Source organism: Anabrus simplex, chromosome 3, assembly GCF_040414725.1.
Source record: "Anabrus simplex isolate iqAnaSimp1 chromosome 3, ASM4041472v1, whole genome shotgun sequence".
Taxonomy (NCBI): domain Eukaryota; kingdom Metazoa; phylum Arthropoda; class Insecta; order Orthoptera; family Tettigoniidae; genus Anabrus; species Anabrus simplex.
In genome coordinates, this window is record NC_090267.1 from 150,466,967 (window position 1) to 150,494,907 (window position 27,941).

The 27,941-nt window shown below is 38.7% G+C and overlaps 1 protein-coding gene across 1 annotated transcript in view; it reads right to left on the bottom strand.

The window, feature by feature from the left end:
• Hipk (Homeodomain interacting protein kinase) overlaps positions 1 to 27,941 on the bottom strand; it is a 435,335-nt gene that overhangs the window by 177,128 nt on the left and 230,266 nt on the right. The window contains exon 14 of the mRNA XM_067142782.2: positions 10,693 to 10,931. Coding sequence (XP_066998883.2) covers positions 10,693 to 10,931 — 239 coding nt within the window. The remainder of the gene's footprint in view (positions 1 to 10,692; positions 10,932 to 27,941) is intronic.

Below are 27,941 nucleotides of genomic sequence, written 5' to 3' on the forward strand. Positions count from 1 at the left end.
AAATCTCACATGGAGTGACCGGGATTTGAACCATGGAACCCAGCGGTGAAAGGCTGTCCACGCTGCTGCCTGAGCCACGGAGACATAATAATAATAATTGAAAAATTCTATCTGTTCATATACAGTAGTTCTGATAATGCACATGGTATTCACACGTGAATCTGTGCGTTCTGAAATTTCGTCATCGACTGCAGCCTGTGAGGCAGTGCAGCAACAGCTCACAAAGAGAGAGAGAGAGAGAGAGAGAGAGAGAGAGAGAGAGAGAGAGAGAGAGAGAGAGAGAGAGAGAGAGCGCGCGAGAGAGAGAGAGGGGGGGGGCTAGACAAACCATTTAGACTGTTGTTTACCACATATCCACAACCTTCTGTATATGATGAAAGGCGATTTTGGAGCCTTTTATACTGGCTTTAGAGAGCGAGTTGGCTACACGGTTTGTGTTACGTAGCCGTTAGCTTGTATTCGGGAGATAAATTCAAACCCCACTGTCGGCAGTCCTCAAGATAGTTTTCAGTGGTTTCCCATTTTCATATGAAGCAAATGCTGGGACTGTTCCTCAGTTAAGGCCGCGGTTTTTCCGTCCTAGTCCTGTGCTATCCCATGGTCACCGTAAGATCAGTCTATGTCGGTGCGACGTAGAAAAACAAATAACAAACGAAGTACTGAGTTAAAATCTGCTTACGTCTTGCGTGATTGGGCTATTTCCTCAAAAACCATTCCGGTGGCATCTGAAGTGTATATGACACTCGTTCATCATCATACTTTATAGTCTGGTCCTAGTGTTTGTTTAACTACAGATCCTTGGACATCTATGAATGCACATAGCAGCCACGGCGCTTTTTATAAATGAACATTTCGAAGTATTGGTTCTCAGAATGTAAATGGGTCCTTGCAAACATTTTTCTAGGAATAGTTAAGAATGTGAGAGACGAGCTGACGAAAGGGACAGTGGGAGAGAAGAAAGCGAGATGAAGATATAGTATTGCTACTTATAAGTACTTACTAAGGTGCGGTTAGGAGCTACAAGGGATAAAACTAATATGGGACGTTACTTCCAAAAGTTGACCTGCAACTTGTATTATGTTACTTTTATATCCTAATACTCCAACCTAATACTTCAGTGTAATGGATACACAAGAACATGATGCTGGAAAGTAACCGTTTGTCCCATCCCTACTCAATTCATAGGCACCGAACAATATTGTCATTGCCGATGAAAGTGCATTGCTTTCTTTTAATGCCAAGCCCAAACGGTCTTATGGTTTTAAAGAAGAAAACGCCAGCCAGGGAATCGTACAAGGGTGGGGCTCATTGTACTGTGTTGCAATGCACACAGAAGCGAGAAACTTTATCCCCTCGTCATAGGAAAGTTTGATAACTCACAATGTTTTAAGGGCGTTGGGCACTTGTGTTCCAAGAGGCATCTAAAAATGCAAACAGTACAGTAATTAAAAAAATAATGCATTTGCACAGGGGAACCAGCATAATTTATCCTCGCCTTTGAATCGTGCTTTTTTTCTTCTTTATTTCGTTGCGACCGAGCTCGATAGCTGCAGTCGCTTAAGTGCGGCCAGTATCCAGTATTCGGGAGATAGTAGGTTCGAACCCCGCTGTCGGCAGCCCTGAAAATGGTTTTCCGTGGTTTCCAATTTTCACACCAGGCAAATGCTGGGGCTGTACCTTAATTAAAGCCACGGCCGCTTCCTTCCCACTCCTAGCCCTTTCCTGTCCCATCGTCGCCGTAAGACCTATCTGTATCGGTGCGACGTAAAACAACTAGTAGAGAATATTTCGTTGCGTGAGGTTATGTTCATCAGTAAGTTATCCAAGTGCATTATTTGAATACCGTAAATGCACCTTCTTGCATACATTTTGGAAATAGGTTTTTTTTTCATGGCATTTGAAAGCTTTAAACTATGAATCAAGGTTAACTGCATGCAGTAACGGGCCTTAGAATATTGTGTAACGTGGCAAGGGTTGGCACTTCTGAATTTCAAATTTGCGGTTAATTCGAAATCACGTAATTCGAAGTCCGATTTTTGAGTCTCAACGACTTTGAATTAACGAGGTTTTACTGTATATGATATAGTCTGAGGACTGAACACTACCTAAGTACTGGAAGTTGTCTATGATATCCGTCTCCCCATCTCCAATTCTTAGATGAAAAGTTGGAGAGTTTCTACTCATCACAAAGCCAACCGTCTTTGTTAAAGTTGAGGGATGAATGTTGAATTTTTTTTAAAAAAGAGAGAGAGAACATAATAATGGAAACTTTCATTCCAATTATTTTTAGTAAAAACAAGACCAGAAGAATACACAATTATTACACTCAGTTTCAGTTACCGCCCCTATAATCCCGCATACTCCCACAAATCCCGCCACACTCCACCTCTTCCTATCAACATGTCGGACATTTCAACCGCGGGAGCATGTCAGTAGAGAGTCAATCAGAAAACACGGGTAGTATAAGCAGGCCACGTAACATAAGTTAATTTTGTTTCAAAACTTAAATGTTTCCCGTCAGTCACAGTTTTTCAATTCTTAATTTGGTTTTTATTTTCTACTTTACAGACTAGAAAACGGATGGTTCAACTTCAATAACAACTTACATAATGTCAACCTACGATTGAACACAATAATTAAATCAACAGTGTACAGATAGATCGGAACTGCATAGGGGGATGACATGAACATTACAACAAAAAGACCTCCAGCTCAAAAACTGTTTTAATGACCACCACCTCATATTTTCAATTTTCATCACGTTTTTATGGAAAAACTTTTTAACAAGCACTTAATACCGTATTTACTCGTATATTAGACCCCCCCAACCGGGTTTTTGGGACAAAGAAAATTAAAGGGAAAAAAAATCTCACATACAAGACTCCCCAACGTAATTAGTCAGAGAACAACGATTCTGCTTTAAAACAGGTACAAGCCTTACTGCAGCTCCGATGACATCACACAAATTTGTGAATAGTTTTGTGCGTACGACCCATGCAATGAAAACATGCGTCCGTACTACATCTATGTTTCGTAGTTAAGAAATGGCACCTCCGTAGCGTAGGCCTACTGCAGTTCTCATGACGATGTACAAATAGGTGAATAGTTTAGTGTCTGTTCTTTTGGGTGGTCTCTTCTTTGTGTGCTGACGCACAAGTTTCCTCTCCAATGCAAATTCCTCTAGTAGCTGATCTATAAGGCAGAGACAGAAGTCAAGAAGCTGTGGATTTTTTCCAGTCTTCACCTTGTAAATAATGCAAGAGTTCAGCACTGAAATGTCTATCAAGTAAAAAAACCACTTCACATACCATTTCAGTGTCTTCCTGACATTTGCAGTGAAGCTTACTTGCATATCAGCTTTGTCAATTGGGCCCATTCTCTCATTATAATCCAGTACACTCAAGGGTTTCTTTTTAATCTGCCCTGTGGCGTGATCTGTTTTACCTATTTCTACCATCACATTCTTGTGTATGCTAGTTAGCATGGTAACATCCCTTTTGTCATGCCATCTTTGCGCCAGCATATCATTGGTGTGCCATGAAATACATTCTCCTCTTTGAATTTTCTTCGGGAAGTTTGGCATCTCTTTTCTGTTTTTTTCTTGACTGTGGCACAAGCTCCAGTATTTTCCTTGTGTAGGTACTCAAAAAGATCTGGGCTTGTGTACCAGTTGTCGACATACAGGTTGTGACCTTTGCCAATGTAAGGTGCTGTCAAGAGTTTTGACAACTGACCCAGACCCTCCGAGTTTTTCATCATGTTCAATTTCCGTATCTTTCCCAGTATAAACAATAAAATCAAGGATAAACCCAGTTTCACAGTCTCAAAGTATGAACACCTTTATACCAAACCTGTGTCGCTTTGATGGAATGTATTGTTTCCATTTTAGGCGACCTTTCCAAGCAACAAGGCTCTCATCGATACAAATATCTTGGAAAGGATAGAATATAGATCCATGAGTAATGGCGGATAGTGTATAGTCACGAAATACGAGGCTCATGGTTTGTGCAGCATTAGGAGGTGAATGTTAGCAGTTTGACAGTCGCAAGTGTGATACATTACTCGAACTAGTACAGTTATTCACGTCAGTGTTCGTGAAGTGTTCAGTGAAACCTGAAGCGAAATATCTACAAAAACAACCATGCCTCCCAAAGTTAAAGAGGTGCCAACGGAAGCCATTGTGAAGCAAGCAGTGCAGGAAGCGCTGAGCAGTAAGGAGACTCTCAACACGCTTGCCAACCTCATCCAAGATCAGGTCATAAAGACAGTTGTAGAGCAACTGAAAGAAACCATAAATTTCAATACGAGTGTGATCGAGGAACTAAAGCGTACGCTGGAAGAAAGAGACACGACCATAAGGGAATTAAAAAGAGAGCTGCAAATTAAAACAGACAGTTTAGAGCAGTACCAAAGAAGACAGTGCTTGCGTGTGTTTGGTGTGGAAGAAACTGCAGGGGAAAACACGGACACTATTGTCATTGATATTGCTCGTGAAATTGGGGTGGAACTCTCAGTGGACGAAATAGACAGATCACATAGGGTTGGGAAAAGTCAAACTGGCCGTCCAAGACCCATAATTGTTAAGTTTGTTTCATACCGGAAAAGAAATGCGATGTTTATAAACAAAAAGAAACTCAAGGGCACAAATAAAACAATTAGAGAGGACCTAACCCCAGAGAGACTGCGGCTTTTACAGGAGGCTATAAGCAAGTTCAGTGTGCGGAACGTGTGGTCGAAGGATGGCATAATTTATGTTAAGCAGGGAATTCGTAAAATACCTGTGTCAAACCGTGAAGATCTTGTTCGTCTTCGCTAACCATGAGCCGACATTCTGTAAACTAAATACCGCTGTATAGAACTTTAATCGGTATTTCAACTGTAGCTATAGCCTACATTTTTATCATTAATTTCAATTTTTAGTTTCTTAATTTTATGTAGTGTAGTTTTTCCTTTTATATCTACAGTTAAATTTTAAGTTGGCAGCAACAAGTAACCTGGAAACAAATGCCTCTAGTTTCAGCCTCTCCAACCCACAGTCCCAAGCAAGTCACTACCTGTATCTCTCAGCCCCCACCCTAAGTACCGCTAATCACCTTCAAGACATTCTTTCGCCTTACCCTACCTCCTTACAAATAGCTCATGTAAACACTCAGAGCATTCTCCCACATTCCCCGGAATTCTCTGAAATATTCTCAACCTGTAACCTACATGCCATACTATTCTCCGAGTCGTGGTTGCGTCAGTCTATCCCTTCATCTCTTGTTAGTATGAATGGTTATTCATTAGTTAGGAATGACAGGAGCGGTAAGCTCGGCGGAGGAGTCGGTATGTATATACGGGATGATGTGAAATATAAGGTGATATTAAAATCCCCCAGTGAGTTCTCCAATAGCCCTGAATTCTTGTTCGTTAAGCGGTACGAAGTGCTTGCTTGGTGTGGTGTATCGTCCATCGAAGACTGGTAACATCACAAATCTAGAGGAAGCCCTACATGATCTAACACCCAGGTATGAGCATTTGATTTTAATGGGAGACTATAATACAGACTTGACAAACAAATCTACCAAAACAAAACGATTGACTGAGATGTTTTCATCCATTAATTTGACAATATTACCCCTTAACCCTACACACCATGTTGCCAACTCACGTACGCTCCTCGATCTAATAATTACTAATAATACCAACCGAATCCTAACTCATGGACAAATGCCCGTTCCCGGTCTCTCCCGACATGACATGGTTTACGCTGCATATTCCTTGAAGTGCCTTAAATTCAAGCCGAAATTAATTACATATAGAGATTTAAACACTTTAATGAAGACACATTTTTTGACGATGCTCTTAACACACCATGGCACAATATTCAGTTCATAAATGACATTGACGGAAAAGTAAATCATTTTAATGAACTACTTCTGACTCTGTATGACAGACATGCACCACTACGCACTGTTAGGGTAAAGAGACCTTCAAACCCATGGCTGTCCCAAGAAATACGCGACCAGATGAAAATAAGAGACGCAGCCTATAATTATTATGTGAAATATCCTACATCTGACAATTTCGGAAAGTATAAAAAACTCAGAAACAGAACAACACAGTTAATTAGAAATGCTAAAATACGTCACTCTTATGATATTTTGAACACTCAAAATTCTAGTCAGATTTGGAAATCTCTTCGCGAAATGGGATTATGCAAAAACAAGACAAATGACAACAACTGTAATGTACCACTAGCTGACCTAAACTCATACTTTAGCTCACGATCCTCTCATATTGACGATCAGACCAAAGCAGCAGTAATTAACAGAATCTCCTCAAAAACAAGACATAATGGCGAGCAGTTCTACTTTTCTCATGTGACTCCCAGTGACGTTAGGGAAGTCTTCAGTGAAATAAAGTCAGGGTCCACTGGCCATGATGGAATCAACCTGTCTCTTTTAAAAAGAATCATAGACATCATACTTCCAACGGTCACACATATAATTAATAACTCACTCATGACTGGAGTATTTCCTTCAAATTGGAAACATGCAATCATCCGGCCTTTCCCTAAAAACAACAACCCCAACAGTCCCGAAGATTATCGTCCTGTAAGTATCCTTCCTATATTAGGAAAATTGTTGGAGAAAATAGTACATAAACAAATGACTGAATATCTTATTCAGTACAACTTACTTGACAAATATCAATCGGGATTCAGACAAAACCACAGTACTGCCACTGCATTAGTTAAAGTGACAAATGACATGCAACTAGCGATAGATAAAGGACAAATGACTATACTTGTTCTCTTGGACTTAAGCAAAGCCTTTGATTGTGTAGATAGAGACATATTACTCGCTAAACTTAAGGCACTGAAATTTTCTTACAGCACTTTAACCTGGGTACACTCCTATCTTAGTGATCGCCAGCAGCGCATTTCAGTGGGAAACAATACATCTTCGTGGCAAACCACTAAGATGGGCGTGGCTCAGGGAGGACTATTGTCACCACTTTTGTTCTCACTGTACATGAACGACTTATCTGAGACGCTGACCAAGTGTAAATATCACCTGTATGCAGATGATATTCAGTTATATATTCACACAAAGCCTAATGATTTAAACAATTCAATCACTAAGTTAAACGAAGACTTAGCAAATGTTAATGACTGGACTAGCAGACATGGCCTGAAAATGAACCCATCAAAATTACAGGCCATCATAATTGGCACGTACAAATCTCATGCTAAAATACAAAACACGCCTATGCCCAGTGTTATGCTCAGTGGAATACCAGTAACATTTAGCGATCATGTAAAGAACCTTGGAGTAGTATACGATAAATATTTAAGTGGGTCGGAACATGTCACAAAAATTTGTCAAAGAGTATTCTACTCATTACATTCTGCAAAAAGGATGAGGGACTTCCTTCCAAGAAACACAAGAAAATTATTAGTACAGAGTCTAATATTTCCAATATTTGACTATGGAGATGTAGTTTATAATAGTATGAGCAAAACACTTTCATGTCGACTACAGCGAGCCTACAATGCTTGTGCCCGATTCGTATTAAATATCCCAATCCAAACTCATATTAGCCCTTTCCTCTCTCAGCTGTCGTGGCTAAGATTGACTGAGCGACGTAAATACCACGCTGTTTCCCTTCTCCACAGTATTCTGCAAACAAACAAACCAGACTATCTTAGAACAGACTTTAAATACCTCTCCCCTTCCGATAGAGCTCCCTCAAGGTCATCCACACGTTCCCTCTTGTCCATTCCCATTCACCACAGTAACTCGTACAACAACTCATTCATACCTGCTACCATACGTTCCTGGAACTCAATCCCAGCTGAAATTAGAGGCATAGGCACTCCGAAGTTATTTAAAAGGAGATGTTTAATGTGGTACACAAATATGTAAAAAGTAGATTTTACTAACGTAAGAATTTAATAATTAGTTCTTAATTATCAATAAGGATACAAAATTATAGAGGTTAAGTAAATTAATTTTACTGATTTTTAGAAATATATGTAAAAATGATTTTATGTACATTATTCTGTGAATTGTATAAAGCTGTTGTATAATATGGTTTGGTATAATAGCAGGCTTCATAGCCTGAGCCCCGCCATATAAGAAAGGCAATAAACTAAACTAGATCGGAATTTTTCTCTGATATAGTTTATTATCGGCCTAATTTTGTAAAGTCTTGTAAAGGGTTGTACATTGTTGTCAGAAAAGTGAAGCAGTCTCAGAATGAGGGAAAAATTGTCGAGAGAGATCACTTTACTGAACATTGGAGTTTCAATCAATTTATTTGTTGACCAATAGTCTTTCATCCTGTTTTTCTTCACATGGCCCATCAACAAAACAGCTGCCAGGAAAACAAAGATTCTCCACGGTTATACCTTGCCACTTATGTAACTTCGACTTTTCCTTTACAACCATATTTTCCGTAACAAGTAAGCAGTACTTGTTTGTTCGTTTCTGACACTATCAAGTTCATAACATTATGATCAACAACTTCTTTGAAAATCGACACTTCAAGTCTTGACTCATTGTCATTATCATTCACATGAAGAATATCACTAACACCTGAATTTGAAACATCAAAAAGGAGCAGAAAGCGTAGGAAGAAACCTACCTACAGAACTCCACTTTCTTTCTTCGCTTTGAAGAGCTGACAGCTTAGCCTTCTTTGCGACAGCGGGTTGCACTTCGTTCTCAGTTTCCGTGTTGTCATCTTCCGAGGAATTACCAACTTCAATCTCATCGGACACAATACAATCACTATCACTAGCAAAAATAACAATTTCATCATCAGACTCCTCGTTAGTCAAAATATTATTAATAACTTACGGAGTAACCCCGCATCCTCGACTTGATCCCACCATTACCACATGTATTTATTTACTATCAGAGAGCGAGTGTTTCTATGGAAACCAGAGATGAGGGAAAATAAAAATTATGTGTATTGCCAAGGAATAGACATGCAATGAACTCATAGGAAACAACAATATAAAACAGTTCCCGGGTGTTGTCGTAATTCGTAGCATAATCTCGTAAGAAATTAGGTTACGTGACTATAGATGCTGGGACAGAACTTTATCACAGAACATGCGAGATGTGACAAAACATGGAATAAACCTCGCTGAACATGTCAAACATCCCAAAATTGTTCTAAAAACCTGCCAGTACGATGTCAGGAAACAATTTCACACATTCAAAATGAAACATGAATAGACTATTCAGACGCAAACTTCGAGAATGTAAATAGATGGCAGTACTCCCATGGGCCAGGCGCAACACTGCCTAGGGGGATAATTAACACAATTTTGTACAATGTGTAAGAAGTTCAACCGTCAATACAGATCTTACATGAGATTTTTAGTCTGTAACAAACATATTTTTGCAATATTTTAGTCAGGGAACATTGCTTTAAACAAATTTCCTGCGCCAGCAACTTGGAATTTATCACTGCAGTTTCATTACTTTTTATGAAGCATGATGAAAGACTCGGTCCATAATTTTGATTTACCGTATGTGTTACGTTTCTTGGATTCGACGTGTCTTCTACAATCATTTCATCCACCATGAAGCACAGAAAAAGAACACACGCTGCAGAACACGTGTTTTTCACCAACAGGTGAAGCAAGCAGGCACGGCCATTTGTTTGTGTAACCATCTCAATATTTTTGTAACACTGGAATTGCTGTGTTCTTAGAAGTAGATCCAATATGACAATTGCTTTGCTTCATTTTAAATCCAATCATTTCTCTTAGAATCTACGACTACAATACCCTATTTATAATTGTATAACACTGAAGCATCACATACTTTTACACACACACACAAAGCAAAGCAAAGAGTATACAATGGATAAGCACCAAGTTGATCTCCTTCATTAACAATGCTCTCTCATAGGTAGCAAAGGAAAGTGATGACTGAATAATGTATAGTCTTCAACTCATAAGCATTGAAACACGGGGGCTTGAGCTCAAAGGGATTGAACATTCTTTCCTTTTTTCTTTCATTGTGATAATGTCGTTTTCCCGTAATAACTTCCTCTATAACCTTAATCGTGAGGAGAAATTATGATAATTACAGACACTCCGTAATAGTTGACAACCCTGGGGATGCATGTTCATGTTTTTGTTTTGGAGTCGTCTATCAGCTGGTGGTGGGACCCACATTTTAAAATACACCCTACATACATGTTCTCTTTCATCTCGATTTCTTCCTAGTCTTTCTTCACTTACTTTCACGGCTCATTACTTTTATTTTCATTAAATATTCTCCCTCTTTTATCAGTCAGAGGACCTTGTTTTTCTATACCTAACTCACTGCCAAGAAAACAGACTGCTGTGCAAATACAGTGACATAAACTGCTACTTTAGATATGATGATGCATTACCAAGTCATTTGGTGATGAGCCATTTCATCAGAAAAGTGAAGGTAGAACTGAATTCAAATATTTTGGTATTGTAAGAAAAAAACCTGTTCGGTCATGGTTCTGAGAAAGTGGAGGAAGGTCTTGGGGGAAACGTTAAGTTCCAATCTTTTTTCATATGGCAATATCTGGACTGTGAAAGCCACAATCAAAACTTACAGAACACAAGTTATATAAGAATTCACAGCAAAACAAAGAAACAAAGTTGGAGGAAAATGAATTTTACAGTTATCCACATCTGTGACAAAAATATACCTGAGGTAATGGTTGGGTCTCGATCTGAGGCTGGTGTGGCTGCTGCTGCTGTTGCTGCTGTTGCTGCTGCTGATGCTGTTGTTGTATTGCATGACTATGGTGTTTTCCTGTGGTCTGCACCACTGAGCTCTGATTGTGCGGCTGGTGAGTATGAGGCTGCTGCCAATGTCCATTACTGCTGTTGACTGGTGAATGGCGCCGTCGACTACTGCTACTAGTCGTATAACCATTCACAGTTTCTGAAATTACAATGACTAATGAGAAAAGTTTTCCTTCGAGGTTTCAAAGTTCATATAGGACTACTATAGATCCGATCACGTGTTCTAGGCTAATACCATAATACTAATTCACTCAAGGTGAATTATATTAAGTCCACATTCAATTAACAATGTTTAAGGAGAAAAATATGAAACACAAAACTGAAAATACAAAGAAACAAGATTTCATGTTTATACTCGGATTATTTATATTTTTAAATGGGCATTTTGTTGACTTGCTGCCATTGTGAGACACAAAAAGAAAGCCACAATAATAATGTCTATAAAAGAAAAAGCACTTGGAGGAATGCTGAATAGAGTTTGGATTACACCACTCCAGATAACGATACTAGGATAAAGCTTATGTTTTTATATTTGCCAAAAGCATAAAAATTATATGAACTTTGCAATAGCATTGCCATAGTGGCAGGAACAGAAAAAGTAACTAACAGAAAGAATGTTAATATAATAGAAAACATATTATGCAAATGGAAACTCAAAATTAATGTACGGAATATAAATCATGACAGTGAAATACCATACCAATGAGTAAGCCGCTGGACGGAAAATATCCATAAAAACTTTTGAACAAACCAATTGCTGTTTCATACCGATTTTAATGTATTTTTGTATGAGTGTAGTACCTTTTCTGCTTTTATGGGAAATTGGATATAACCTACGAACCTTAAACCAAAACAGTTTTGCATTCACCAACAAAATCTATTGTCAAAAGTAAGGGTTAACCATGGACTCTCCATTATAAGGAATTAAAGAGAACATATTCCGAACAAACATTGAAAACAATTTCTTAACCAACTGAGAGACAGAGAGAGAAAAAGGCTATCACTTTTAAGAGGATTGCAACTGCAAGAGGCTACAGAGCTCGTTACAAATAGGGGATTGTAGAAGCACTTAGTTAATTCACAGAGGCTTGCAGACTGAATGATAACAGGCGTAACAGGGTATAATGAAGATGTGAGATAACCATAAGGAACCATAATTCCCAGTGTACAGTATATTCTGAGGATCATCATCCATAGCCTTCAGTAATTATTCAGCTGGGCTCTGCAAATAGGATAGTTCTGTTATCTGATGACAGTGCAAAGGAACAAATTTGTTAGGTTGTACCCAATCCTTTTTTTATTTATTTATTTATTTATTTATTTATTTATTTAAGTTATTTATTTTCAAAATATAATCTGAGGCAAACACTCAACATTATCCTTCGATGTTCCTGGCTGCCCCGGTGATTTTCCTTTGCTTACACAATGATTGTACCCTCAGTAAATGGTTTTATGGTTCAGCACATCACGACAATGATAAGCTGATCTAAAGTTACAATGAACAAGCACATTTGATTTCAATTGAGGAAACCAAAGAACAAACTGAGTTTAAATCACATAGTCACAGTCAGGCAAAAACTACCAGCATTGAGGTTGGGGGGGGGGGACAAACTCCCTTCTTTCCTCTTCATTTCACGACCATAATCGCATCAATACGTTTATCCTACTTGAAGCAACAATGTTTAAAAATATGGCTATTATTTCTTTATGGCCCTGTGCTTGCCACTCAATCTGAAATGCTTTCAATCTCTAATATACAATATTTCAATCTCTGGTGAATTAAAAAAACAACCGCTGAGTTACCACCTTGTTCAGATCCCTTGTAGTACAAAATATGACCATATTTAGGTTCGGCTGGTCTTCATTCCTCCTGTGAACTTCAGGTAATTTTATGATATATCATTCGATGGTTATCCGCTCTTCAAGTTCTAGCAGCTTGTCTTTGGACAAAAGAGATCTTCAGTTTAACATAGCAGTATGTTTAGTAGGCCTATTATCTATCTTTCCCTGATGGTAGTCATCATCATCCTAAACCATCTCCAGTTTCCAGGATGTGGTATATGAGCCTCCTCCATCTCTTCCTGTCCTTGTACCATTCTTCCTCCACCAACTTGTCCCAATCATGACCTCTCAGCAGTACATCATTCTTAACTAAATCTATCCATTTCCTGTGTGGCCTTCCCACGGGTCGTCTTCTACTTTTCTGTCAAATTCCTTCCTTGCAGTTCTGTTTACTGGCATCCTCTTCATGTGACCAAACCACTTCAGTCTTGATATCTGAATCTTATTGAGGAGAGAATCATCTATTCCTACTTCTTCTCTAATTTTTTAATTCCTAATCTTGTCTTTCCTGGTTTTCTGGATCATAGTGCGTAAGAATTTCATTTCAGCTGCCTGAAGTTTGGAATTATCTTTATTGGTCAGTGTTGTGGTTTCGAGACTGTATGTAAGAATTGGTGTATAATAGGACTTGCACAATGTCATTTTTGTTTTCATGGGTATTTGCTCATCCCACAGCAGGTGTCTTACCTGGTGGTAAAATTGTGTTGCCTTATTGATTTGATTGTTCACCTCATGTGTTCCTAGGTTGTCATTTGATATAACGCTACCCAAGTATTTGAAAACTGGAACGCTGTCTAGTTGGGCTTCATTTAACATGACTATTGGTTCTGCTCCTTCCCCATACATTTTCATCACCACCGTCTTGGTCTTGCTGATGTTTAAACCATATTTCTTAAACTCCTCATTCCAGCTTTGCATTCTCTCTCCCAGTTCTTCTTCTGAGTCACTCCAGATCGCAACATCATCTGCAAATGTGAAGGCTTTGATATCACCATGTTCTTTCCTTTTAATAGATTTCATTACTACATCCATTACAATAATAAATAGAAGTGGTGACAATGAGCTGCCCTGCTGCACTCCTCTCTGTTTCAAACCAGTCCGACAAACCACATCCTACTTGAATACAGCTTCTATTCCCACTATACAACATTTTCACTTTGCCTATGAGGCTGTCTCGCACTTGAAGTTCTTTCATGCATTGTCAAATTCCTTCCCTTGGTACACTGTCGTATGCTTTCTCAATGTCCAAAAATATTAGAAATAAAGGCTTGTTCCTCTCCCAGTATTTTTCCATTAGCATCCTAATTGCAAATATAAGGTCTGTAGTTGACCTTCCTGGTCTGAAACCATACTGCTCTTCTTCCAAAATTGGTTCAACATTATCTCTGATTCTGGTGTCTATTATTTTTTCCAATATTTTCAGGACATGAGACAGTAGTATGATACCACGGTAATTAGTACATTTTTGTCGGCTTCCTTTCTTAAACAGAGGTACAATGATGCCCATCTTCCAGTCCTCAAGAATAGTATTTTCCCCCCCTATCTTGTTGAGCAGTCTGTAGAGCCATTGGATTCCTGGAATTCCCGCTGCTTTCAGCATATCTGCACTTAGTTCATCTATGCTCACTGCCTTCCCTTTCTTCATGCTCTTGAGCACATTTTCAACCTCAAGCCATGTAATTGGTGGATCAGTTGTGGTTCCTCGATTTGGCTCTCCCCTATCCATTGTTATGTTTTCTGTATCTCCATTCAGCAGCTTTTCGAAATAGATCTTGAGTTCTTGTTTAATTTCTCCCTGTTCTTGTGCCAGAGTTCCATCATCACGTTCTATTGCTTTTGTGGTCCCTTGATCCCTTCGCTTGTTTTTCACTACTCTGTATAGCAATTTCATACTTCCTCTACTGTCCTCTTCCAGTTTGTCTGCAAACTCATTCCATTTCTTCTCTTTTTCTTCCCTTACAATGTTCTTTACAGCAAGTTTCTTGTTCCTGTATACTCTTTGCTCTGTAATTCTTGTTCATTTCGTTCTTGTCCCTGTTTTTGTTTTTCCTTGTCCAGTGACTTCTTTATTTGGTTTCTTTCTTTCACCGCTGTCTCTGAAAGGCCTTCCACTCTTTGTTAACGCTGGTACATTTTTCATGAACGACGCATAACAATTAGGGAGTCCCTTATTTTCCAACTTCAAAATTTTTGAACGCTCACCCTCCAATTTTGTTCAAATGAAAGTAGAAGAGAAGGAGGAGGCAAAGGAGAAGGTGGTAGTGTTTCACATCGGTACTAACAACGTAAGACAAGCAGGTATAAGTAGCAACATAGTTGGGGATGCGTGGAATCTGGTAAATGCAGCACGGATGAAGTTTAAGGAAGCGGAGATTGTTATCAGTGGAATACTGTGTAGGAAGGATACTGACTGGAAGATGATTGGCGATTTAAATGAGACTATGGAGTGGGTATGTGGGAAACTGGAAGTGAAATTTCTAGATCCTAATGGGTGGGTAGGAGATACGGATCTGCGCTCAGATGGCCTTCACTTAAACCGCAGTGGTACATATAAGTTAGGAAATTTGTTTAGAAGGGTTATAGGGAGGTACATTCAGGGAAACAGGGTGATCTAGGCAGCGGTGTTAAGGGAACACGGGACTGGAAATCAAGTAGGGATGACAATAAAACTGTTAGTGCTCAACTGTAGAAGTATTGTAAAGAAAGGAATAGAATTAAGTAATTTAATAGATATATACTTACCAGATATTGTAACAGGAGTTGAATCATGGCTGGGAAATGACATAATGGATGCAGAAATTTTCTCACGGAACTGGAGGGTATATGGTAGAGATACGATAGGAAAGGTAGGAGGGGGAGTATTCATTCTCGTGAAAGAAGAATTTGTAAGCTACGAAAAAGTTAAAGATGACAAGCACGAAATTCTAGGGATAAGGCTCATTTCTAAAGATAATAGGCAACTAGATGTCTTTGGAGAGTACAGACCAGGAAAGGGTAGCGCAGATGCTGATTCAGAATTATTTGATAAGATAATCAGCTATGTGAGAAACGATAAGGAAAGGAACGTGATCGTAGCGGGTGATCTCAATTTACCAAATGTCAATTGGGAAGCTAATGCGAATGACAGGAAGCATGAGCAACAAATGGCAAATAAGTTAATATGGGAAGGGCGCCTGTTTCAGAAAGTGATGGAACCAACTAGAGGGAAGAATATTCTGGATGTGGTGTTGGTAAAACCAGATGAGCTGTTTAGAGAAACCAAAGTAATAGATGGTGTTAGTGATCACAAAGCTGTTTTTGTGGTAGTTAAAAATAAATGTGAAATAAAGGAAGATATTAAAATAAGTACTATTAGGCAGTTACCATTTTTCTGATAAAACAGGAATGAGGGAGTTTTTAATAAGTAACTATGATCGGTGGAAAACGGTAAATAAAAATGTAAACAGACTCTGGGATGGGTTTAAAGCAATTGTTGAGGAGTGTGAAAATAGGTTTGTACCTTTAAAGGTGGTAAGGAATGGTAATGATCCACTATATTATAACAGGAAAGTAAAGAGACTAAGAAGGAGGTGCAGGTTGGAAAGAAATAGAAATGGTTGTGGAAGTAAGGGGAAATTGAAGGAACTTACTAGGAAATTGAATCTAGCAAAAAAGTCAGCTAAGGATAACATGATGGCAAGCACAATTGGTGGCCACACTAATTTTAGTGAAAAATGGAAGAGTATGTATAGGTATTTTAAGGCAGAAACAGGTTCCAAGAAGGACATTCCAGGAATAATTAATGAACAAGGGGAGTGTGTATGCGAGGATCTTCAAAAGGCAGAAGTATTCAGTCAGCAGTATGTAAAGATTGTTTCTTACAAGGATAATGTCCAGATAGAGGAGGTGACTAATACTAAAGAAGTATTAAAATTTACCTATGACAGCAATGACATTTACAGTAAGATACAAAAGTTGAAAACTAGAAAAGCAGCTGGAATTGATAAGGTTTCGGGGGATATACTAAAGACAATGGGTTGGGATGTACTACCATATCTGAAGTACTTGTTTGATTTTTGTTTGCATGAAGGAACTTTACCAAATGAATGGAGAGTTGCTATAGTAGCCCCTGTATATAAAGGAAAGGGTGATAGGCATAAAGCTGAAAATTACTGGCCAGTCAGTTTGACATGCATTGTATGTAAGCTTTGGGAAAGCATTCTTTCTGATTATATAAGACATGTTTGCATTGTTTGACAGAAGGCAGTTTGGGTTTAGGAAAGGTTATTCCACTGAAGCCCAACTTGTAGGATTCCAGCAAGATATAGCAGATATCCTGGATTCAGGAGGTCAATTGGACTGTATTGTGATTGACTTATCTAAGGCATTTGATAGGGAGACTACTGGCAAAAATGAGTGCAATTGGACTTGACAAAAGAGTGACTGAATGGGTGGCTCTGTTTCTAGAAAATAGAACTCAGAGAATTAGAGTAGGTGAAGCTTTATCTGTCCCTGTAAAAATTAAAAGGGGAATTCCTCAAGGCAGTATTATTGGACCTTTATGTTTTCTTATATATATCAATGATATGTGTAAAGCAGTGGAATCAGAGATAAGGCTTTTCGCAGATGATGTTATTCTGTACAGAGTAATAAATAAGTTACAAGATTGTGAGCAACTGCAAAATGACCTCGATAATGTTGTGAGATGGAGAGTAGGCAATGGTATGATGATAAATGGGGATAAAAGTCAGGTTGTGAGTTTCACAAAGAGGAAAAGTCCTCTCAGTTTTAATTACTGAGTTGATGGGGTGAAAGTTTCCTTTGGGGATCATTGTAAATACCTAGGTATTAATATAAGGAATGATCTTCATTGGGGAAATCACATAAATATGATTGTAAATAAAGGGTAATGATCTCTGCACAAGGTTATGAGAGTATTTAGGGGTTGTAGTAAGGATGTAAAGGAGAGAGCATATTTGTCTCTGGTGAGACCTCAACTTGAGTATGGTTCCAGTGTATGGGACCCTTACCAGGATTACATGATTCAGGAACTGGAAAAAATCTAAAGAAAAGCAGCGCGATTTGTATCAGCTGAAACATCGACAAAGAATACTCCTCGTGCTGGAAAGATTGCATTTTCTCCTTTTTTGTTTAAAGAATACAGATATAGGGCAGAGAAACCAGGAGTTCTTGTAACACTTCCCTTCATAAACATGTAAAGTATAAACTATGTTTACTTTTTTAATGTTTTGCTTAAATACCCCAAAGTCCCTGTCGCATGGTAGGAATGAATGACCCCTCTTGGGAAAGTACTGTCTAATCTCCTTAAATCGATTTTAAGCTGCCAGGCCTAGGATTATTCTTATGACCGTATGGTTCTTATTTTGGCCTGGAGAACCATGAGAGAAAACGTGTAACTGATCAACATTTTCTGACACAAATTCGTCTATTTAATCTTTCAGGAAAGAAGCAACTTTATTCACACCCTTCTTTCTTTGGCTTTCATGATACATATACACAACACACTTGTACATTGCAAGATCATGAATACAAAGCACATTCACTCACAATTGTCTCATGTAAAACACTTCTTGCACCGGTATGTGTGGGAGGGGCAGATTTTGCATAAAGTCAAAGGCAAGGCCTGTCACTTTGTTATTTGTTCTGCATAGTGTTGCAACTTCTTTCAAAGACCTGTAGAATTTCCTGCTTCTTCTTTTATGAACATCATATTCAGCATGAGCTGCACGCTTTGCTGATTCACAAATATGTGGACTCCTAAGTTAGCTGTGAACTCTTAACACTTGCTGCAGACATCAATCTGTGGTCGTCCGAATCGGTAGTTATAATTCTCAACAAAATAAGTTCTGTAGAAGCTGTACTTGACTCCACACTCCGGGTATTTTGTGACAAACATGTTGTTCATTTCTTTAATAGTTAAGCGGGCATCTAAGTAATGCACTTCTTTCCCTCCGTAATGAGTCCGTTTCAGAGGAAATGATTGAATAGAATCGGATATCAGTTTGGTGACATCTTCCGGTATCTTTCTGGTATTTGGATTGGTTCCTCTCTTGTCTCTGGGAATTTCTCCACGAAGAAGCAGTGTTGTGATACGGAATACTCTCTTCTGAGTGACGACATCCATGCTCATAAAAGCTAAACGACATACCTTCTTTCCATTGTTGCCATCCACAACAAAGTAAGTGAAACTTGCTGCTCCTGCTTTGAATTTTCATTCCTCAGTCTTCTGGTCTTAATTTCATTCCTCTCGATGAGGCGTTACAAGTGTAAATCCTGTGCATCCTTACTGGGAAGTTGAAGAAATTTGGAAAGAATGGACATGCGAGCCTCTTCATTGATAATCTCAAAGCACTTCTTTCTGCATCTAGAAGAATAACAGATTATTAATACTAAGTATAAATCTGTACCATACGTATTGTTATCTAAAACAAGAGTAGAAAGTTTGGTTGTATGTTAGAATATTATTTACTAAACAGTCCCTAGTAATACTTCTCAAGCTCCTTACTTACCTGCAGTCAGAACCAGTTTCTTTGCCTTCCACAACCCTCCCACGTTTATTCACACATGCCAGTCCTCTGAGTCTTGCGTGTTTCAGAACACTATGTTTATGGCCCTCAGGCTGTGCCTTCCTTATCGGAGTCATATTCTCAAACGTAATACAAAGATTACTTTGTCATCCACCGAGATACAAACTATAACCCACCATGCACTGTACGACTTCTGTTTCCCTCCAGTATGTTGTCCTTTGTGTTGTACCAATGCCGTAAATTGAAATATCCCCTGTTATACCTACATCGCATGCAACGTGCGGCCGAGAATGGAACTAAGTCATGAATTGCAAGTGGTCAAGAAACGCACTAAGTCGATGACTCAGTGCGTCCGACTTAGTGCGTTTCTTCAGAATATGCCTGATGTCCATCCACTGTTTCTCCCACAAGGAGAAGGCTGACTTATTTCTTTCCTTTACCAAACGATAGGGCTTGGTTATGCGAGGTAAATGAGGCAATAAAATGTAAATGGCCGACTTTGACTTAGTTCCTTACTCGACTGCACGATTCAATTATTATGACCCTGACAAGAACATCAGAGGAGTTGATTGATTTTATGGAGAAGGAGAATATTGCAAAGATGGGACTGAGTGAGGTTAAGTGGAGGGGAAAGGGAGTGAAGACGATGAGTAGAAGGTACACCCTTATACTGGAGTGGAAGAGGTGAGGCAAAGAATGGAGTAGGAGCGATTGTTAAAAAAATCCTGGATGAAAATGTGGATAGGGTTGACTATGTTATAGAAGTGAGTGCAAGTGAGGAGGGTAGAAGGAGTGAAAGATTTCATCCACAAACAGGAAACTGAGGAAAATAGAGGAATTCTTGGAGACACTCAAGCAAGTAATCACGGATGTGGAAGTGACAGTCATGGGAGACCTCAAAGCACAGGTTGGAAATGAGTGAATTGGTAAAGAAGTGATTGGTCCATTTGGTGATTGATTTTTGTAAGGTAAATGGAATGATTGTGGGTAGTAACACTAAGTTTAGAAAGAAGAATAGTAGAGATATCACTAGATACAGCTGGGTAGAAAAAAAGGACAAAAAACAGTTATTGATTATTTTTGGGTTGAGAAAATAAATTGTAAACAGTTAATGGATGTCACAGCACTACCAAGTGAGGTGTTTGATGTAGACCATAGAGTAGTGGTAGCAAAATTGAATATAGATAAAATTGCGAGAGTAAAAGAAATAAGACAAAAAATTAAAGTATGGAAATTAAAAGCTCAGGAAAATTTTCAGGAGGAATTAAAACACCACATTCCTGCATCAGAAATAGAAAGTGTAGAAAAAGAATGGACCAAATTAAAAAACACGCTTGTAAGCTGTGCAGAGATGATTAGTGGCGGCACTTCCATGAGAGTGAAGGAAAAGGAGACACCTTGGTGGAATGAAAAGGTAAAGGAGGTTGTGAAGAGAAGAAAGCATGGTAAGAATGGAATATAGATAGGAAGGAAGGAAGATTATCAGGATATTAAAAAGTGTAAATAAAAGTGGTAAATGAGAAAAAGAAAAAATGTTGGGAGAGATTCACACAAGAGTTGGAAAAGGATGTAAATGGAGGAAAAAGGATGTTGTATGGATTGATAAAAAATAAGAGAAAAGAAAAATCTACACAAAACAAGTGAAGGAAGAGAGTGAAAATGTAATAAAAGACACGTCTTCGTTTGTGTGTGGTACATTTGAAAGAGACCAATCGCGAGCTTGGAGGCGGAGTTTCTGGCGCTAGGGATCCCCAGAACAAATGAATCCAGATCTACCTTCGATTTCTGCAGTGTTGGACCATCATTTTACGTATAAAATCTGTTATCAAGCCACGCTCCATGATTTTGATATGTCCAAGGACTTAATTATGAATTTACAACTACCTGTATGCAGGAATATTGATTAATTTTGATTCTAGTAAAGAAATGACATATTTTAACGGATCAGCACTTTGTCCCCAGTAGACGGTTGGATAGTCGAGACAGTATATCGTGGGAGTTTCGCGCGTTTAATGGAAGCCAGGAAGTTATCAGAAGAGTGTGTAGTGGGGGACGCGTCCTCAGGCTCACTCTGCTTTCGATTCTCAGGTGTGCTGGTAGGCAGTCGATGCGCCAGTCACATCTTGTCTTTGTACTTTTGCAAGTGACGCTTTATTGAAACTAGGCGTAAAGAATATGTACTGCTAATTGTGAAACTTATTTTCAGACAAATTAGTATGCACTATCACTGTGCAAGTGATTTTATTTAAATACGGGAGTGAAAAGTACGACTTATGAAGCAGTTACCTCTGCTATGTGTGTTACGTAACGGTAATGCCAAAGTGTGGGCTTGGCAAGGGAACAATTAACTGTGAAAGACGGTATGTATTATCGATATTACAAAGCTCATGGATTTAGTTTGCATTTGTGCGATGCATAAACTATATGTATCGGATCGCGAGAGACTTGAACCCTGAACTAACGGTGTATGAACGGGATTATTTCATATACCGGCTGTTACTTAAAACTGGCCATTCTTTTAGGCATATGCTTAAGTATACATGTACTTTGAGCAGAGAAGAGAACGTAACATCATCTTCATTATAGGAGCACCACATTTCAGAGACGATGATGGCAGCAACCAGGACCAGCAGTGCGTTTTCTAACGTCATGGAGTGTGTTGCAATGATGGCTTAAGAGAAAGAGACGTAGCGGTCTGGTGACCTTTATGAAAGCAGAGACCGGCATAAGTTAAGTTCAAGATGTCTTAAGTTATAAGCATGCCTTAGATAGAAGAATTAGCCTAGTTTGATCCTCTGTAAATACAACTTAATATTAAATGTCAGCCTTTTTAGGGTTGAGCTGTGTTTTTAATTAAAGTAATATATAGGTTGATTCCAGGGGATTTGCATGTTTGAGCCCTTGGTTTTTCATTTATTTGTATTTCCTTTTATTAGATGGGAAAGAAGGAATTTAATAGGTATAGTTAGGAGTGTGTTTCTGATATGTAATTTCAGTGTATTCCATCATGTGGCATGAGACAAATGATAGATTCTTTAATGCAGAGGCTCTGCAGCCTTCAGATTGATTGGGAACATATTTCAGTAGTGAATAGATTATTTTAAATGCATGAAGCATGCTTTACAGGTGTATTTACTTACATGGCAGATGTATCCAAAATGAAGCGCGATGCTGTAAAGATAGCGTCTTTCAATCATGCAAAGAGGACAAGCTATACGGGAATATGGTGCATGAGAAATATGAGAAGGAGGCAGGAATAACCTGAAGGAAAAAAAAACCATCATAGAAGACCGGACAGAAATTGACTACAGTGGTCCACTGTGGCCATAAAAGCACAATAATAATAGCAGGAGTGTTAAGACAGGACAGATGCCTGTGAAAATTCAATAAGGGGAAGTTACATGTTATAGCTGCGTAAACAGAGAAGGGCTTGACTTGCCGAAGTTGTTCACTGATACAGCAAGAGGTCGAACTCCTGTACCGCAAGGAAGAAGGTCGGATGTGCCGTGTGTCATATAATGTAGCTGTGTTTGACAGAAATGTGTGACTGAGGCCTTCTTAATGCAAAGTGAAGAGCACTGAGATTGAACAAAGGCCTAGTTATTTTACGATGAACAGAACAAAGTTGCAGCGTTAAATGTAGAACCCCAATGTGACAGTTTCTCTCAGGCAAGCAGCGAAAAGCACTGTTAGCTGATGTCACTCTTTTGCTAGGCAGGTTGACTTACAGCTGGGAGCAGTATGATAGTGAGAGCGGAAATATGCCATGACGAGCCCGGTGATGTAATCTAACCTCGACGTGTATGTAACTGGGTCAGGATTTCCCAGTAACCTCAATAAGAAGAACTGCATTATCTCATGTTTATTTACTTCAAATATCTGGATACAGTGATTTTCTCTTTGTTTGCATTTTTATTTAGTTACAGGTTCAATTGAGTGATTCTGTGTTTATGTTTGATTGTGTCAAGTTATTTTATTGATGTCAATGTGTCATTGTTTCAATGTTGTTTAAATACTTGCATTTTAAATATTAGCCTGAAGCTAATTTAATGGGATGTCAGCTTCATGCTGTCCAATTTGCGACAGAACGGTCTGTCTGTAAATTCAGTGTAGTTATAAGATAAGGATCCTGGATAAACTTGATTTGTTGATAACCATTGTATATATATGTACGTAATTATGGTTCAGATCTAGTATAATTTTCTTCTATCGTGGTATGACTTAAAGGACGTTTATCTGAAACAAAACCCATGCGGGAGGTTAGACATATTGAGCTTAACTACGCCAACTCAAAGCAAAGTATAGTGTTCCCAAGATTCAATTTGTGTATATCTTACCTTATATCGGGACGTTGCCCAACTTTCCATGTATTTTGTATTTAATTTGTTTATGAAGTGCTCGGCATATTTAATTAGTTTTGGCAATTATTTAAGCCTATTTCATACGTTTTTATTTGTTTATTTCAAATGTAGAAAGAATATTCGATAATATGCTTAGTTAATAAATCCATCTCAAACCCTATTTTGGTTTTTACTCGCATATTTATGTTGCTGTTACCCGTTCATATACCCATGGTATTTGTGTCAGATATTGGATTATTTATTGCCCTAGTTTTATTTACGAACTGTTAACACGCAGCTCACCGACGGCGCCGGTATAATTTTCTAGTGTTGATAAACTAAACCATGATAGGTTAAAATGACTGTTTGATCTGTACTGACTAGTTTGAATGTTGTACAGAAATATTTAAAATAGTTATATTTGAATCAGCCTTGTCAATACACTTATTAATGAAAGAAAATTATTTATTCAACCAAACCTGTTTCAGGAATTCAACCATTCCCTTCATCAGTAGTCAGGGAAAAAAAAAATTAAAGATACACCGAACATCTAAACGCCTTGAAGTATAACCACTACTCAGCCATGAACGGATATTGTAAGGAACAAAATCATAAATACACAACAATTGACCACGATTTAAAGATATTACATTATGAACAGAAAGGTCCCTTACTCAATATACTGGAGAATATTTACATCGATATTGACCAATACAATACCTCACACAACCTAAATGAAATCAACGAAAAGAAAAATGTATTATTGGAAACTTTTGTCCCGCTTATCTGTCCCGAATTTATTAATAAAAACGAGTTTCACTACCGACGTTCCAGAAATAGACCCACCCTTCCCTCAATATCCCCCTCCCTCTTCCCCACCCAACCACGTCAGCACAGACACGCTGTAAGCTATACGCAAGCTTAGTGCCAATGTGACACGAGACCGACAAGGTCGCACCACTTGAGACAACCGCTTTTTAACATGTAACTTGATAGAGCCTTTTATTTTCACGCAATATTCTGGTTTTTGTTTTCATCCATTCATTCTCCTTTTTCCCCATTACAGATGATTCACACTTATTAATCCCGATATTGAGGGTCTCTCTACGCTGCCCAACACAGTGTCTCATTAAAAAAAAAAAAAAAAAAAAATAACCAGCAAGTTTTATGTCAATAAGGTACGATTTTTTCTGACGAGAGGATTTTTACCTCAACATGTTTTTACTTTATCAATCAAGATCATTGTATTTTAATTCCACTTCATCAGTATTTTTAATTTGTTTGTATAATGTAATAATTGATCTTCTACTGAGGATGGCCTTTAGATTAGGCCGAAACATGTATAGATATCGTTCCATCTAATACAGACGGTTGTTTTGTATTGAAAAGGAGGATCATAAAAATACTTTTTATTTATAAAGTGACAACAAATGTTTGACTCGCCAACGTACCTAAATAATAATAATAATAATAATAATAATAATAATAATAATAATAATAATAATAATAATAATAATAATAATAATAATGATGATGATGCAAAACAATTTCAAACTCGATAAGAAAAAGGTGACTGACTTTCTATGGGCACCTGAGAAGAATGGGACCAGAACACCTTATCTTCCAGGAAAGAAGAAGTACCATGACTGAAAGTTTATAACGATCTTAAAAAATGTGGCATTTGGAGGGAGATATTATAAACAGAACAGTGTTCAGAAGGAAAATTGCAGAGGTGACAGATCTGTTCGTAGAGAAACCCAGGAGAACAAGAAGGGTGGACTCGGATGAGGAACGAGCAAAAGTGAGCCAGAGAACGAAGGAGTATTGGCGTTAAAAGAAGGAACATCAACAGTCAAGGAAGTTGTGTAATCATAACCCATAGGAGGTTGAAACAATCCTAAATAATAATGGTATTGGTTTTACGTCAGCACTAATTACTTTTAAGAACGTGCGAAATTAAACGTTATGATAATAAAACGCATTTCCCCCACACCTGTAGATATCCATAAATGCGACAAGCTTTCCTGTTTTTTATTTTTATTCTTTCCATCGTGGAACTTCGACACTAACCTAACCTAATGTGGTCTCTCTTATCTCAATTACAGCTGTTTAGGTAAATTCTGATGTGATAAATGAAGAGACCAAGCATGAAATATCCTTAAAAATAAAGGTCTAGCATTCAATGGCCGCAGTTATCCAAAGAATGCTTCCAGTCACTATGTTTTACATTCGGAAGTACAACTCGTAACATACGCTAGTCATCAGCTGGTGGTTGGCATTTGGCACACTTTTTACAGCACGGCTTTATTCAGAAGTGGTGGCTTTTTAGGGAATAAATTCATACTGTTTGGACTCTATAGTCAGGAACGAAACTATTTTTTAACCCTCTACTGCATGAATTATTTTTCGTTGTCGTTTGGTGAAGAAAATCTCAAGCTTTAATGTTCCATGTACGTTCAGTGTTTTAGATGTACCAGCAATTCTTAACTGGGGCTAATACCTTAACACTCATATGTGATGTGGACTGCCATAGTGGAATATATATACGATTTTTCACAATTGGGAACATGCATCATTTTCAAATTTTTTTTTTTGAAAAGTACACCAATGAAATAGTACGTAAACGTATTACATTACGGTATGTTGCCTTGTTTTCTACCATTAAAAAAATATTTAATAGTGCCTTTCCGCAAGGCAAGTGAAACGGCCTCTGATGTAAGCGGCGCGCTGCGACGTCACGATCCAGTACCGCATGGAGCTCTACCAGCCGTTGTGCATCAGCCGTTGCTAAAAGCCGATTGTTTATTATTCATGATCGCGAATAACTTCAAAATGACAGAAGAAAGGTTCAAAACAGCACAATCAGACAATCTATCATGTGTAAATGTCATCATTCTTGAAAAATAGTGATTTTTGTGGCAGCAGAAATTCGCGGATAACAAGCAAGTTTGTAAGTGGCGTCTTTTATATACGTGCAATGTACTGTAACCCATAGTATTAGGATAACAACGAACCTGGATAGATATCACATCACTTTCAACATTTCCTTCTAGACTGATTCCCCTATTAAAGAACAACATTACATTTTCGGGCTTTCAGCATTAGTAAAGTAAGAAACCGGATTTCAGCACTAACATAAACATATAAGTAGCATTATAGTACCAGTCCGCTTCTGTGGTGTAGTGGTTAATGTGTGCCACTCCCGGAGGCCCGGTTTCGATTCCCGGCTCTGCCATGAAAGTTGAAAACAAATAGTACGAGGGCTGGAACGGGGTCTACTCAGCCTCGGGAGGTCAACCGAGTAGAAGGGTTTCGAATCCCACCTCAGCCATCCTCGAAGTGGTTTTTCGTATTTTCCTACTTCTCCTCCAGGCACCTAAGGCCACGGCCGTTTCCTTCCCTCTTCCTTGTCTATCCCTTCCGATCCTCCCATCCTCGAACAAGGCCCCTGTTGAGCATAACAGGTGAGGCCGCCTGGGCGAGGTAATGGCCCTCCTCACCAGTTTCATCACCATTCTCAAAGTCTCACGTTCCAGGACACTGCCCTTGAAGTGGTAGAGGTGAAATCCCTCGCTGAGTCCGAGAGAAAACCAACCCTGAAGGATAAACTGATTAAGAAAGAAAGAAAGAAGGAAAGAAAGAAAGATCATAGTACTATAGGGCTATAATCTATCATTCCCAAAAAATTATATATTTATGGTTGGGACAACTGGCCTACCCACTTCCGGGGCCCATGAAAGAGAATTAAATATCTTTGTGGAGGGAAAAAGTTAAACATGATAAAGATAAATATGACTTCATCTAGTTTTCACAAGTCGGGCTGAGTGGTTCAGACTGTTGAGGTGCTGGCCTTCTGACCCCAACTTGGCAGGTTCGATCCTGGTTCAGTCCGGTGGTAGTTGAAGATGCTCAAATACGTCAGTCTCGTGTCGGTAGATTTACTGGCACGTAAAATAACTCCTGCAGGACTAAATTCCTGCACATCGGCGGCTCCGAAAATCATAGAAGTAGTTAGCGGGGCGTGAAGCCAGTAACATTAATTACATTTGGCTTTTAACAAGCTGAGCATATCAGGAAAGAAAAGTGTCCTGGTGACATTTTAGTCGCTCAATACAGGAATGTCTTTGGGTGCTGTGACTTTTACTTTTTTTTTTTTTTGGTTGCTGTTTGCTTTACGTCACACCGTCACATATAGGTCTTATGGCGACGATGGGAAAGGAAAGGCCTAAGAATGGGAACAAAGCGGCTGTGGCCTTAGGTACAGCCTCAGCATTTGCCTGGTGTGAAAACGGGAAACCACAGAAAACCATTTTCAGGGCTGCCGGCAGTGAGGTTCAAAACCCACTATCTCCCGGATGCGAGCTCACAGTTGCGCGCTCCTAACCGCACGGCCAACTCGCGCGGTATTTTTACCCTTCGGTTTATTGACTTGGCTTGTAT